Source organism: Diachasma alloeum, unplaced genomic scaffold (genome assembly GCF_001412515.2).
Source record: "Diachasma alloeum isolate Michigan unplaced genomic scaffold, Dall2.0 Dall_scaffold_00279, whole genome shotgun sequence".
NCBI lineage: Eukaryota > Metazoa > Arthropoda > Insecta > Hymenoptera > Braconidae > Diachasma > Diachasma alloeum.
Window position 1 is genome coordinate 1,170,254 of NW_021680418.1, and position 15,563 is coordinate 1,185,816.

The 15,563-nt window shown below is 41.0% G+C and overlaps 1 protein-coding gene across 1 annotated transcript in view; it reads right to left on the reverse strand.

The window, feature by feature from the left end:
• LOC107038299 (MAM domain-containing glycosylphosphatidylinositol anchor protein 1) overlaps positions 1 to 15,563 on the reverse strand; it is a 94,882-nt gene that overhangs the window by 19,830 nt on the left and 59,489 nt on the right. Inside the window, exons 7-9 of the mRNA XM_015257326.2 lie at positions 10,154 to 10,276; positions 8,943 to 9,089; positions 5,738 to 6,010 (exon numbers count right to left, since the gene is read on the reverse strand). Coding sequence (XP_015112812.1) covers positions 5,738 to 6,010; positions 8,943 to 9,089; positions 10,154 to 10,276 — 543 coding nt within the window. The remainder of the gene's footprint in view (positions 1 to 5,737; positions 6,011 to 8,942; positions 9,090 to 10,153; positions 10,277 to 15,563) is intronic.

A 15,563-nucleotide genomic window follows, 5' to 3' on the forward strand; every position in this document is an offset into this window, starting at 1 on the left:
GGGGGGGGGGGGGGGGGGGGGGAATAGGAATTGATTTATGACCACGAGGGTACGTTGCGCATATCTAATGTCCCAGCGGCGATATTCGCCGAGAGGGGCTCTGGGCGAGAAAGGAGGCGGTTTATACTCTCAAAGAATACGATTCATCTGCATAGTGGATCTCGTTTGCCCCCTCTAACAGCCTCTGCGTGCAATTCCCCCTTGCTGCGGTAATTTTGATTTCAATTCAGAAGGACGAATGAGCGTGTTGAGTGATATTTTGACTTTGGAAATCCTTACATCTCCTTCGAATTTACATCAAACTTGTTCGTCTTCTGACATATTCATTGCGTGGCCCAGAATTCTCAATCGGTTAGGGCCATCTATTCTTCAACGGAAAGCTGGATAAATCTGATGATATATTCACAATTTCCCACTTGCATTCAATTTTTGAAAACTTGGAACAACTTCCACAATGATCATTGTTACAAACAATGAAATAACAGTCAGCCTTTTACGTCATGCATATATGCATTCTAGAGACTATTAAATTCATTTGTAATGTTCTAACAGTGACACTCTTGTCCGAAAATGTAAAAAATTTTTTTTCCCTAGCGCTGCAACTACTCTCGTTACATTTTTCACGACCATATGAAACGAAAGAAGAAAAAAATGACAGCAGTGATGAAGTGACTTTGATTCCTCAACCGTCAGTTAAAAACCCATAAAAAATCCCAACACGTGATATCACATGGGCTTTAGTTATGGCGAGAGATTCCCAATCTCCGTCAATTTTGAGTGGAGATTAATCGAGTATCGATCGACGAGAGTCCTAGGCTCGACTGGTATGGCTATCGGGGCGAGAGAGATAGAGTCCTTGCGAGGACGACGACAGTGTCGAGTTACACGTGATGAGAATGATAAAAAAAAGAAGAATAGCGGGGGAAAAAATTGGTAATCCCAGTGGATGAGTGGTATACAGTTAACTGGGAGTGAGAGACGGAGGATATCCCATTGACTTGAAGGACCTGGGGTTCTTGGCCCCAGGGACACTAGTCCTCGTCACAGTGGCTCGAATGAGCTTCTCCCGTTTCTCCAATCTCCATCGAACGTTTTGTTCTGATTAATTTTACCTTCTCTACTCATTTTTCCAGTGAGGAGCTTGGGTTACTTTTAATCAAGAATTAATCTGGTAGCAGACTTATCGGAGATGAGAGAACTCTTTTGCTAGTGTTTTTATGTTTGTTAGATTTTTTTTTGCCGTCTAGACGATGGGAAATGAAGAGTGAGTGAAAAAGTGCGTTTGGGATTTTTAGACTAGAGTTCGGGCTGCATTTTTGGTACACTTGTTGGAAATTTTTTATCAGAGTTACACTCAATTAGAAATGAGGAAAAAAATGAGAAATATTTTAACAGTTAGAAAATTAAATGATTGTTTGACCGACAAAGAAAGTGAATTTATCAACAAAATTTTCGAGTAATCAGTGCTGAGTTGTTCTCCCCATCGCCGTACAGAAAGAAGAAAGACGAGAAAAATGGTGAAACGAAATAGTCAATGATACGAAACGAGAACAAACGACGGACTCGTACGAAAGCCCTTTTGTTGTAGCTGGTGTTAGCCGGGTTGTTTTCCCTCAGTGCATGTACAGGTGAAAGCTAACTTTATTGGCTCAGGATTTTACTGACGACTGGCGTTACACACGCTTGTTAACACCACCACTCATGCAACACACATTCCCAGTCTGACTCACCCCATTGTTGCCCGACTGGCTATCACTGGAATTGCGGTAAACAACGAAACCGCATTAACGAGAATGTGACAAGAGGAACACAACACTTGAAAAGTTTTATCGACTTGGATTGATCCAGATTGGTTTATAGTCCAACGGATTTAATTATGTCGCTGTTGGGGGACTCTATGATGCGATTTTTTCAATAATTTTCCTTCCATGTTTGTTCCCATGCAGAAATAATAATTCCAAGATTCGGTTTGCATATTTCGGGGAGAATGTAGACATTTGCTAATAGTCTTAAAAATGTATCAAGTGAATCAATGTATCAGTTCCAATTATCAGAAAAACAAGTAATCCTCATCAATTTGCCCAATTGAATTCGACGAAACCTTGTTTCGTCCTGTTTCCAGGCGTCAGTTCAATTCAGTACATGTTATACTCAATGTTCCAAAATAAATCTCCATCGAAGGACTCTCAGTATTGATAAAAAAAATTCTCAAGTGCCCTTCTTCCCAGAGTTGCATAAAGCACCAACAAATGTCCCAACTTTTTCGAAAGTTCTATATAAACTGACCCTAGTATTTACCCCAGAATTTTTCACCTACGAGTTTAACAAATCTCTCCTTTACCTCATTGAACATGAAAATTCCATGAAAAATGAAATGACCTCGTCAAATAAAACTTTCTAAATACAAACCCCGAAATTGAAATCAACTCAAATAAATTCGAAAACTTCAATTTCTCAGTTGACGAATGCAATTGTTCTGAATTTAAGAACTCGCTTGTTCCTCGCTTGTTGTGTTTCTCCACTGTTAACTCCACATTAAAAAAAAATGAAACTGAAACCGAAATGAAATGAAATTCCCATATCTCGGAAAATATGACATTGAAATTTAATAACAACACTCCACCGTCACATCAGGCAAATTTCCCCCTTACCCACTTCACGACGGAAACTCAAACTTCCCTAGGAGTACAAAAAAAAAAAAAAACCCCGATGAACCATGGAAAATCTATTGCTTTTAATAATCCGAAGCAGAATGGAGAGGTACCCAGGATTATCTGCGAGTTTTCCAATATTCTACGTGTTCCATCTTCGCCTCGTTTCATACTGGGAGATGCACTCCCCTCCCCCTTCCCCTGCCATTTCCTCTCTCTCCATACATACACCAGCACACATCCATTGTTATCGTGAATTTTGGCAGTGGCCTGTGTTTACTCCGTTGCCTTCCAACCCCCNCTAGGAGTACAAAAAAAAAAAAAAAACCCCGATGAACCATGGAAAATCTATTGCTTTTAATAATCCGAAGCAGAATGGAGAGGTACCCAGGATTATCTGCGAGTTTTCCAATATTCTACGTGTTCCATCTTCGCCTCGTTTCATACTGGGAGATGCACTCCCCTCCCCCTTCCCCTGCCATTTCCTCTCTCTCCATACATACACCAGCACACATCCATTGTTATCGTGAATTTTGGCAGTGGCCTGTGTTTACTCCGTTGCCTTCCAACCCCCTAGAAATCCCTGGCTGAAAAATTGATGGCTAAACCCTTTTTCCCCTCTCTCCGTTTTTTTTTGTTACAACTGCGTGGAGGGAACTTGGCCAAAATATAACTCGATCTCTTTTCCACCATGTCACTTCTTCATCCCGTCATCTTGCCCCCTTGCCCCTTCAACCAAGTATATATCCATCAAACTGCATATATAAAGATATGACGAAAAACGCTCTACTGTCGAGTGATCGGAGAACCGAGCTCGCATATTTCAATCTCTTGTTCATTTTTCCTCATTTCTCACTGACCAGAGAATACAGGGGGGAGAGGAGAAGAGTCATCAAAATCCGAGTATTGGTAGAGGAGAGAAGTGAGTTATCGGCAGGGAAAAATCTGAAAGTTGCACATTAAACTGTGGAAGAATAACCCGGAGTTGAAACGTTACCAGAATCTGCTGCTATTTTTATCCGTCAGCTCTTCCTCAATTTCTTATCTCGTATTATTTCATTTCTGGGTTCAATTGGTGAGTTTGGGTTACGCCCAGAAAAATTATCATTGAGATGACTAGAAAAATTAGTTTTATTAAAATTAAATAAAAATGATTCAATTGATGTGTTTTCTCTCATTTTATGGAGTGAATTGCCGAGATAAGGGCTCACCAGTCCCCATTATTGTCATCCAAACTCGTATGGGAATGTACGTGTAATTTATATACAGGGAAAAAGCATCAGAGATCGGATTGTGTTTAGCCGGCCGTATAATTGACTGTCGGGAATCTAAGAATTCGTGAAGCTCTAGCAAAGGTCTCAATCGCGTCTAGTATGAGTAGAAAAGAGTCGCCAGATTCTTTTGCTGACTCCTCCTCCTCCCCCCGCCGCTGCTTCCACTCAAAGATTTATCGGAAGGAATTGCAGAGAAGCTACGAGACATTTTCCGCGTGATTCCTCAGCGAAAGATAGCGCAGTTATTCCTCGATTCTTTCGGTTTTTCACGGAAAAACTGATGATAAATTCCCGAGATTTCGCATGGCAGGGGAACAATGGGAGAACGTAGCGGCCAACTCGATACGAAAACCCAATTCGCATTACGGATCGTTAGAGAGGGATTAAAGTAATTGTGAAACGCAGGTAAAAGGGATAAAGGAAATATCTCAGAGTCCATTCTATTTTCCAATCTCACGCGTATATACTGGTTCATTTAATTTTTCGCCTCCTTTGTCAATATCAATGCGGTCCAACGAGTTTTCTTATGGATAAAGAGACCCTTGCTTCAATTTTATTTTATTTGGTTTATGTTTCTATGTTTTTTTCTTTGTAATATTCGATTGTACAAATTGAATTTAATTTCCAGAAAGTTCGTCACTGGAAATTGAAAATTGAAAATTTAAGTAAATATATTCCTGAAAATTGTTCCTGATCAATGGCAGAATGGTACTCTGTCAATATCTTTTAAAATCAATATATTTCAAAATTGGAATGATCTTTTTTTCTATGAATTATTGAAAATAATCAGTGGAATGTGTCTGTTAAAATTTCACGAATTCATGGCTTTGGATGAATCGGACATTAATTTTATCCATCCCACAATTTTAAACGGACTCCATCGCCATGTTTGACCATTAAGAACGAAATTTCAATTGTATATGTCAAATTTCAGATAATCAGTAGAATGAATTCATTGCATTAATTCTCTGTGAAAAAAAAAACTATATTTCTCCCTCCACCTTGTAATTTTTATCTCAAACCTCGCAATCTGACTCTCCAATAGCCCAGATACTCATCTCCCCGAAAAATCCATTCCACCAAACGACACTCCATCTCCATGTTATTCCATAAAAAAAAACCTCGAATCATTCACCACAAGTACACACAGTCGACTATAAGACTTTACAAGCCACCAATTCCCATTTGCTGGTGTATCTGAAGCCACGCCAAGCCCATCTCAAGCCCCATCCATTCTCCATCTCTCAAACGTAACCAAACGTAAACCAAACGAGATACAGAGCATGTTCGTTTGATACGTGTACAGCTTGAAGCACACGTTTCTCATGCCCCATGAAACGTAGCTGGAGTTTATCCAGCCCGTCCCCTCTCCAAGTCCACATAAGGAATATCCACAGAGCTACCAATTCCAAGACTGCCATCAAATAAAAACGACACCCATACACACAAATAGCGAGCCACCGCCAACCGCCAGCCGCGAATGACAGTTTCTCACTCTCTCGTGTCTCCTTGTGTGGAGCCTTTACTCGACGGCCAAATATACGAGCCACGACCTCGCCTCGCCTCGCCTCGCATTTCCTAAGTAAATAACGTCTCTACGTTTACCCATCCAACTCATCCCGCATACAATTCCCCTATTTGGTTGCCTCCACTGTCATCTACTTCAAACGCAGTGGGGATAAAGCTTGAGTTGGAGAAATTGGAATTGCATGCGACACGCGTTTCCAAAAAAATTACTCGTTTCAACGCGACCAATTTGAGATGAGCAAATACTTTTTCAAGCTGGTTCAAGGTCATGTATTTTCCACTCACCTGTCACTTTGATGTGATAAGGCAGCTGTGCCCTCCACGTATCCTGTAATTTTCTATCTGGTGCCACACATCGATACTCCCCAGCGTCTTGATACACAACTCTCCCCAAAACCAATGCACCAGGCCCCCCAGCAGGCTCCATACCTGACCCATGTCCCCAACATCCACCATCACACTCAAGCGTAACAGCACCACCAATTTGTACTTCCACTTTTCTCGAGTCTGTCGCCTCGCCATTTAGCGCCTCCGCCTCCAGCTCCGAATCCGGATTTACTGTGAATGGGGGGAAAAATTATTTTCAATTTTAACTTGTCGAGAGTCACTGGCAGTCTCTCTCTCTCTCTCTCTCTCTCTCTCAGTGTAATTCAGATATTTTTAAGGATTTTTAAGGAGAGATGGCCAAAAAACATTGGCAATGCCAATGACAACTGCTCTGGGAGGGGATTAACATTGTGATTGTTGAAATGTTGATGAAGCAGGTGGTGAAGCACAAGGAACTGGAGTTTGAAAATTTTCATCACATTATACATTATAGTTTGACTGATGATTAAAATTTCAATGTTTTTACTTGTTTTTTCTACCACTGTATTGCTCCACTTGGCGTAAATTAATTCCGCAAAACGATCTCCAAGAGCTCGAGTCCCTCAAAATTAATCTATTGCCTGGAGGTTTAGACCCAGAACAGAACACGTGCTAAATCTTAGCCCACCAAGTTGGTCGATCACTCTGGTCGTTGGTTACGTGATACGTATGTATTATGTATATGATACATATTTTCCACGAGTGTCTATATACACTTGGAGGATTGTCTGTCGTACAGCTCTCGTCTCTGTCATCTATATCCTCAAGGAGATGAGCGATATCATGTTCACTGGTCACGTACCAGGGATAAACTTTGGCGTATCGTCTTCTCCTGTGTGGATCTATCACTACTATCTGAGCGCAGTTAGTACTCGGTGTTTGGTGTTACCGAAGGGAAAAAAAAAGGCCAAATCCTGGCAGCATCAAGACATATGAAAATCCCTCTCATCAGAATTACAAACCATCGATCGTTAGTTCTTTGAAGACTCACTTCTTTATCATGCTGAGGACGGCCATGTGCTAGGAGTGCATTCATATCCTGACATCAGAGCATCAGAGTCATGGGGGTGAAAGAGACCGTGAGAAGAAAAAATATATCTTACAAAGGGAGGAATGGAGGAGGACAGAAATGTGTGGAGAAGAGTATTTCAAAGGGAAAGAAAATGACGCAATGGAGTTTCTTGGAGGCGAGTTGAGTTTCTAGGTATTCTGAATTATGTGAGAGAAAAATACGTCTGTCGGGTCATGATTAAATCTGAGTAATTGACGAGACAATGTAATATTGATTCATGTTTCATGTTTGTCAGTGAATATCCTTTATGATCCTTCCTATTAATAGTTCTAGCTGAATAAATCAGTTGGAAAATTCTGATAAATCAGATTCTACTTCACAATAAAGTTGGACTGAATTTTCCTGATTTTTATCAACAAGACTAGCTGAATGTATTCAGCTAAAATTAACTATCGATTGAACTCTCATAAATAAATTAGATCCAGTCCTTCACGCCATGCAACTGCAATAAATCCTTCACCTTAACAATTCTACATGAATAAATGCAATGCATGGCAATGTTATAACAGATCGTTGCCCTGAGGTCATTGTTCATGTTAACTTGCAATATATTTCTAAAAATATATGATGAAAGAGTTCTCTTGTACTTGACAATAATGTTAAACTAAAGTTTCTCATTTTCAATCTCATAAATAGATGCCAGATCGAACTGCAATAAATACTGCAATACTTGTCACCTCTGAATTGACAATTCCTTCCACATGAATAAATCATGCCAATGTTATAATAGACATCCCATAGCTGTCGTAGGGTCGTCGGGACGGCATCATCGGCCATGTTGCACGTTAGAGAGGATAAGTAATCCTCTAGTATTCGAGGGAGGGGGGGGGGGCGGGTGACGTTGAACCGTGTAATCGATGATTACCATGGCAGAATGAGGGAGGGAGCCGGCCAAATTGCGGAGAGATTAGGCGATCGGAAACTGGCAAACCCGGATGATCAGAAGGGCGAGAGGATACCAAATGTGGGGAGGGACACTGGGAATAGCACGTTTGGATAAGGCGTCGAGTGGTGAGGATGACAGAGTGAGATGGGATGAGCTGTTATACAGACCCTGCTTAGGAGGTGTGTTGAATCATAGTGTGGAGGGGCAGGCGAGATAGGGAGGGATGAAACAGGGGCAAGTTTCATTCCAGAATTCACGGAATAGGCGACTGCGCCAAAATGCCAGATGGTCTGACGCCCGGGGTTGACTATACAAGAGAACGACAGAGTGAGTGAGAGAGATGGATAGATATAGGAAATTTGCAAATTTTCGCAACGAGATGCGAATAATTTCCGGACNGGGGGGGGGGGGGGGGCGGATGACGTTGAACCGTGTAATCGATGATTACCATGGCAGAATGAGGGAGGGAGCCGGCCAAATTGCGGAGAGATTAGGCGATCGGAAACTGGCAAACCCGGATGATCAGAAGGGCGAGAGGATACCAAATGTGGGGAGGGACACTGGGAATAGCACGTTTGGATAAGGCGTCGAGTGGTGAGGATGACAGAGTGAGATGGGATGAGCTGTTATACAGACCCTGCTTAGGAGGTGTGTTGAATCATAGTGTGGAGGGGCAGGCGAGATAGGGAGGGATGAAACAGGGGCAAGTTTCATTCCAGAATTCACGGAATAGGCGACTGCGCCAAAATGCCAGATGGTCTGACGCCCGGGGTTGACTATACAAGAGAACGACAGAGTGAGTGAGAGAGATGGATAGATATAGGAAATTTGCAAATTTTCGCAACGAGATGCGAATAATTTCCGGACGGCTCCGCGGTTTCCTCCCTTGACAAATCACTGTGGTTTTCCCATTATCGAGGAGAGTCACCACACAGACAAAACAAAATACCCGGCATTTATATTTTTATGGGTAATGATAAATTACTGGTGAATCAGTGGTCACTCCACTTGACTGGACAATCGTTTTGTGGAATTATTTTAATGGAAGGAAATTGTTGGATATTTTCCGAGCACCGAGTGAAATTAATGGACGTGGCAATACATATTTCATGGAATTGATCGATAAATTGTTCGACTGATGGTGAATTTGGATTATTATCACTCACATCGCGCATGGAGGAAGTATCCGATGCTGGAGAAAACCCCTGAAATGTGTCTCGTGTAGCACTTGTACCAGCCACTGTCATTTCTACTGATTTTCGTGAAGTTTAGCCAGCCATCGTCACTCTGCTCCACTGGTGGTGGCCCATTATCTGCAACAATAATCTTGAATCATCATTTCCGTTACACTAGAAAAATTGGAAAAATTCGTTTTATATTCTTTATAAAAATTATCATGTCTTATAATGGTATATACATTCTGAATTATGAATTTCACAAATGACTAGTTGAAATGGGAAAAAAAAATTCTTAAATTTTGTATTGTCTATCTGGAGTCAATTTTTTATAATAGAAAGAAAAAACATTAGTTTTTACAGTGCGGCATGGTAAAATGCCTTGAATTGCACCCTGCGGAGACCCTTCTGACAAGTCTTTCACCGTCTTTCATTCTCCTCTAAATTTTGCTCCATAAATTTTGCAGCATTCAACCATCTGTGATACTTCGTAGTCAATGTATTCACCCACAAATATGGGACAATTGCATATATATATTGTGTATGGATTTTATAGAGCATTGTAACAAAGTTTTCAGGGAGGGAGGGATATAAAATCGAGAGGATCGGGGGGAAGGAGAAAACTTTTCGTCGCATGTTACATAAGAGCTATCTATCTGGAACGAAAGTACACTCTGGCGTGGGTTGACTCGATTGTACTAACGGTGTCTGTGTAGGGGGTGCATGTGAAGGTATATACCGAGGCTGCTTTGTCACGGATGATACAGGACGGCGTCATGACTTGGCAGACGGGCAAAAGAGGATTTTTATTTTTTATTTCAATGCTCTTGGCTTTTTTTTTAGGTTCAAATTTTTGTTTTATTCTGTTCGTTGAAAGGAGCTGCAACGTTTCCTCCACTTTCCCCCCGACAATTTGGCCGGGGGACAAACGAATCGGGGATCGCATTGCCACTCTGATTCATCTCTCTCTCTCTCTCTCTCTCTCTCTCTCTCTATTTCTACGTTTGGATGAATCTGTGCCAGAGAATATTCTCGTGAATATTGCAAATGTGCATCAGCGAGATTTCGGCAAGGTGATAATAATTCTGCTTATTTTGCTGGTGTTGGATGAGAGATGTTAATTTCTTTGGATATTTTTTGATACATATGAATGATTAGACATCATTAGAAAGCAATGGGAAATGTGTGAATTTGATACTTACCACGTTGCCACACTGGTAAACTTGACGGATTGCTGTCTACTTCGCATTTCAGACTAACGGATATCCCCTCGACGATGGGTATTCCAAAGCCGGGTAAGCGCGTTATTGCGAATGACGGAGTATCTGAAATACGTATCAAACAATTAATGTCACAGAACTGTCAATAATTAGCTCGCGCAATAATCTGTCCAACACTTGTCCCCCAAATTGAACGATGAGCATGGCGCATCAAATTTCCCCATTCGAAAATTGTACAACCTGACCCACTTTCCACTCCCTGGCGCGCTAATGTTTTTTTCCATTGCATGCCACTATTCATCAGGAGCAGCTGGCAAAAAACTCAAGCAGCATTTCTGATCAGGAAAATAAGGCTCGCATTGACCCACTTCTATTCCCCAGCGGTGTAATCTATTGTTTTAGCAATTGGAAAACAAAATCGATATCCTTCACAGCGAGAGGACGGCTTCTTCTCCTCCGGGCGTTCTAATTAAATAATGTACTTGGTGATGTGGTTTGTCGCGATTGGAACCACGTTCAATTGGAGTGGCATTCCAGCATTCCAGATGTTACCCGCAGCTAGTGAGTTATTCAAAAGGGATCATAATGGCGCATGGGACAATGCGAGATGAAAGACAAATTAAATGGCAAATTTTTTTTCCCCTCCCCAAATTGACGAAACGATATTTATTTGTAGTGTCTCAAATTAAAACACGAAGACATTGAGAAATTACTTGCAGATTTTTTATTTGAAAATTATGAATTTGTATAAATTGGAAAATAATTAAACGTCAGGGAAAATGAATAAGTAAATGCCGCAAATGATGTTCTTTCAGGACCAACATTTTCTCAATTTTTTCAATTGCCTACACATCATTGGATTCCCATGATTTTTCACACTATTTTCCAAGTTACAACAATCTCATCCATCGTTCCTCAACAAATTCACAGCCATGACCACTCTCTCGGTGGCACCTATTATCGTTACCACCTGTCACTTTGCATGTCACACGAATCCCCATTTTCGTATCACCCAAAATTGTCTCTCTCCTCCCGCACAAACTTATCCTGACGTCCATTACAATCTCATGTCACTTTCCTCCACTCCCACACGTGAAATTACCGTGTACCCGACTGACTGATCCCGTGCAATTTTCCAGCATATTACCCCATCCCCCATTGGTACACATCATCTCGTCAATCCACCTCATTATTAACTCATTCGAACTTTGTAATCGATCCACTCCCCTCTGTGTTACCTCACCTAAAGTCCAGTTTAATATTCTCCTCACAAGATTATCCTTAATGTTTGCAAATTGTCACTGAAAAGTTGTGTAAAACTCCTCAAAGTCTTTTTCTCGAGCGATTAAAGTTTACCCAAGCATTTTCATACTTTCTTTTTAATAATAAAAAATATGCATTGGAGAGACAGGTCAACTTGTTATGGAATTCACCGATTTTCCTCCTTTTTTCATTCTAATGGTACGTTTATAAGCTCATCAAATATTTATGAATCATTAAGAGCAATTTTTAATCGCTTTCCAATGTAGAAGAGAGTAGAACCTTCTGTCTTGGAATTCAATTATTTATTATTCATAAATTGTTCAGTCAGATTTCGAATCGATTCGCCAAGAATATCTCACACCATCATTGTCGCTGACTGGAATTGCCGCCAAAGTGAAAAAGGAAGAGAAATAGTCAGACACACGGGCATCATTGTGAAAATGAAACAGGAGAAATAACAATGGACAACGGGAGAGTAGAAAAAAATGAGGAGAGGGAGAGCGAGAGAGAGAGAGAGAGAAGAGTGAAAAACACAAGCAATCAAGGGGAACTCGTTGTCAGTGGCACGCAGAAGGTATACACCAGCGGATAAATCCGTGCAAAGCACGAGGAATATAATTGTGGACAGAGAAGTGACGTTCTACCTCACTTTTTGTCTCATTCCCTCCCCCTCTGCCTCCCTCCGACGAACGTGTGAGTCCAGGCGGAAAGAAAATCGCTGTCGCGTCGCTTTAATGAAGTGTCGTCCACACGCCATTCTCTTTCTACGTGCTGGAGGAATAGGGAAGGCCAAGGGAAACCTGTACATGTATCTAGTACACAGAAATTACTGCAACTAACAGCGCGTGAAAGTAAAAAAAAACAATAGTTAGATTAGTTAGAAATGAAATGAAATGAAATAATCGCCAAAAGGACAACTCCAGATTGGATGGAAAGTAATTTGTCAAATTGAGACATTGTAATCGCCCCCTGTTGCAAAATATCTACATAAAGCCGAAAAAAATTGAGTAGTTACTCTCAAGTTCAGAAAGCTCCCTCAATTTTCAAGGAGCTTAATAACAACAACCAGTAGCGTGTCAGTACTCAATGTCAGAAACATGTTCCCCACCACCGTGAAACATGGGAAATGCCCCAATATTAAATTAAACTTGAAATTCTTCACCGAATTTCTCAGTGCAGCAACCACTCCTTTTGATCCACGTTAATTGAAATATTTTCAGAATATCAAACTTGAGGCACTAATTACCTGAAGGAAAAACAAATTTGTTGGAAGAGAAAAAAAAAATGGAAATACATCAACAGTTGACTTGTCATTGGGGGAAAAAAATTTTTTGAATCAGTTCACTCCGAAACGAGATGACAATTTACTATCTCCTCCGAGGAAAGAAGAAATTTCACGTGTGATCGTAAAGAGAAGACGACTCTCCCTTGCCTGAAACTTGGTAAAGGACGAGGTGAGTCTATCAGATAGCCGATAATAGGATAGATCGGCACACTGGGTTTCAGTTTATACAGCAAATTTTACGACAAACGCCATCATGGTGAAGTACGCTGGCAATGTAAAGAGACTTGGCTTTCACTGGAGTCTAAATTATATTTTCTCTCTCAATAGAATATTTCCCTTCAAGGAGCCTGAAACTTCATATAATTGCAGGGATAGAGAGCAATGAGATGCATAAAATACACGACGAATACATCCGTTTTATTTCGGATCACTGGACTGATTGCACGTGACACAATAAAGAGAGGAGAAATCTGCTTGTACATTGTATATGATGACGTCTAGGCGTACACACCAGTCTGTTAACGAGTCGCGTCCTGTATAAATTTCAGATGCAAATCGCTGATGGCTGAAGAGCAGCTGGAGGTTGACGCGTCTTATCGGATCCCGTTGACATCACCCGGGCTAAGTCACCCTCTGCACTGTCTGCCGTATCAGCTCCGAGGAGAGGAGGGGGGATAGTCTGTGCACATTCCCGAACTGTCAATATATATTCCAAGCACTCGAGGACTTGTCCGGAAAACCAATTCAAAGGGGATTTCTCTCGCTCTCCTTTTTTTCCCCCTCTTGTTAATATTATTCCTCACTTTTGGTTTCATGATTGCGTGTCGATCACACTCGTCGTCGGAATGGAGTTATTTCCTTTTTATAAGTAAGGGTGTGATTCATGAATTGATTGATTTTTTTGAAATAAAGAGAGTTTGAAATTAAAGTAAACCACTTTTTCTCTTGTTTCTCTCAATTTTAAAACGTATTAAAGAGATTAGTTTTTACAGCGAATTGATGATTAAAAAAAGTAATTTAAGCAATGTAAAAAAATATTGCACAAGTTTTTTTTTTAATAAAAGAAGGTAAACATAATTGTGATGTCATTAAAATCTCTTGTTACCCTGAAGTTTGTCTTATCTTACAATATAATTATTGAGAGCTTACGCAACATCGGCTGATAGTTAAAGTCGATGGTTAAAGTAAAAGACGTTAAACTGAGTAACGTAAAGTAAAGCTCAAGTGAATAGTGAAATGAAATGAGATACCAAACTGACGGATACCGAGCCGCCAGTGGGGAGTGGAGCTTTAAGTTTCCACTTAAGGGATAGACTCACTAAGCCGTGCGAGTAGCTTCCGGCTAACACTTTGAGAAACATGTAAATGGGTATTAAACTCGGCAACCCAAGACGCGACATTTTCATCAAGGATGAGAAAGTTTCTGTGATTTACTTTCACAAACTCATTTCAATTTATTTCGCAATGCACCCGATGCACCCGGGATATTCTTATCAACAATTATTCCACTCAGCAATTGGTTATCTCAATGCACTTTGTGTCAATTCTTTCTCTCGTGCTGGTGAAGAATATTGTTTGGTTCTTTCAGTCTATTTCCTGGCCGGGACTTGTTTTTTCATTTCTTATTTGAAATGCCGTGATGTCGAGAGGTCGTTCGATCCCCGTCGTGTACAAACAGTGGTGCACACAACTGGGGAGAAGAGATTGCCATGGGTAATTCTGTTGAGGAAAAATCACCGACAATTTCTCATTTCTCGTGGAAAAACTCGTACGGGTTTTTGATAGCGAGTTCATGATACTCGTGAGTTACGAGAACGATGTATTGCTTCCAAGTTTCACACTTGTCAAATCATCAAACTGTTTATACTTGTTCGCCTCTGACATTGTCATCGACAAAGGGCTGCTCGTAAATCAATTACGAAGAATCCTTCGTCTCGGCTGTGGGAAAAATGCCACGTACTATTCACCAACTTTGGGGGGGTTCTAACGTCATCAGCAAACTCACACCATCCCAAGAACTTGCCTGTCTCTAATCCCACAATTCCCCCACCCCAAGAAAATATCGGAAAAATAGATTAACCAACTTTTCCGAATTAATGACAAAGAAAGTTGAATCATCGTCATTTGACCACATAACACACCCGAATCGAGGATTTCGTTCTGATTGGACGTAAACAGGTCTTTCAAGATCTCTCCAGACCTAGATGGACCTGGTAAGTCCTAATCAGTTCTGCGACGTACTTTTCCGGACAACTTTCGAATCCTCAGTTCTTTTCGGTCCTGAGAAGTCCTCTATGCCNTTCTGATTGGACGTACACAGGTCTTTCAAGATCTCTCCAGACCTAGATGGACCTGGTAAGTCCGAATCAGTTCTGCGACGTACTTTTCCAGAGACCATTCGAATCCTCAGTTCTTTTCGGTCCTGAGAAGTCCTCCTCGATGCTACCGAGAACGCGTGATTTTACGAGCGGGTGAAGGGGAAGGCATGTATGCGGAGGGTTGAAATTTGTAGCCAACGAAGAGACAGGGTTGCAGAATATATTTTAGCCACCCTCATCTCCCCGTTTGCAGGCAGTGTTTAAATAAAAAATAGTGAACGTTGATTTTGAACCTTCGGAGGTGACAGAAAAGACGAAAAAAAAAATTTTATTTTCACGTGGGTCAAGGCTCAGGGTGAAAGTCGATTTTCGCCAAAATTGAATTTTTTCGCCAAGTGAAGGTTGATTCTGTATTTTCTAATGATTCTGATGCCAATGAAACTCCCGGAGGCGCGACAAATGTCGAAATAGAATTTTTTTTTTTCACCCGGAGCCAAAGGGTCAGATTTTCGGGTTTTCCGGGGGG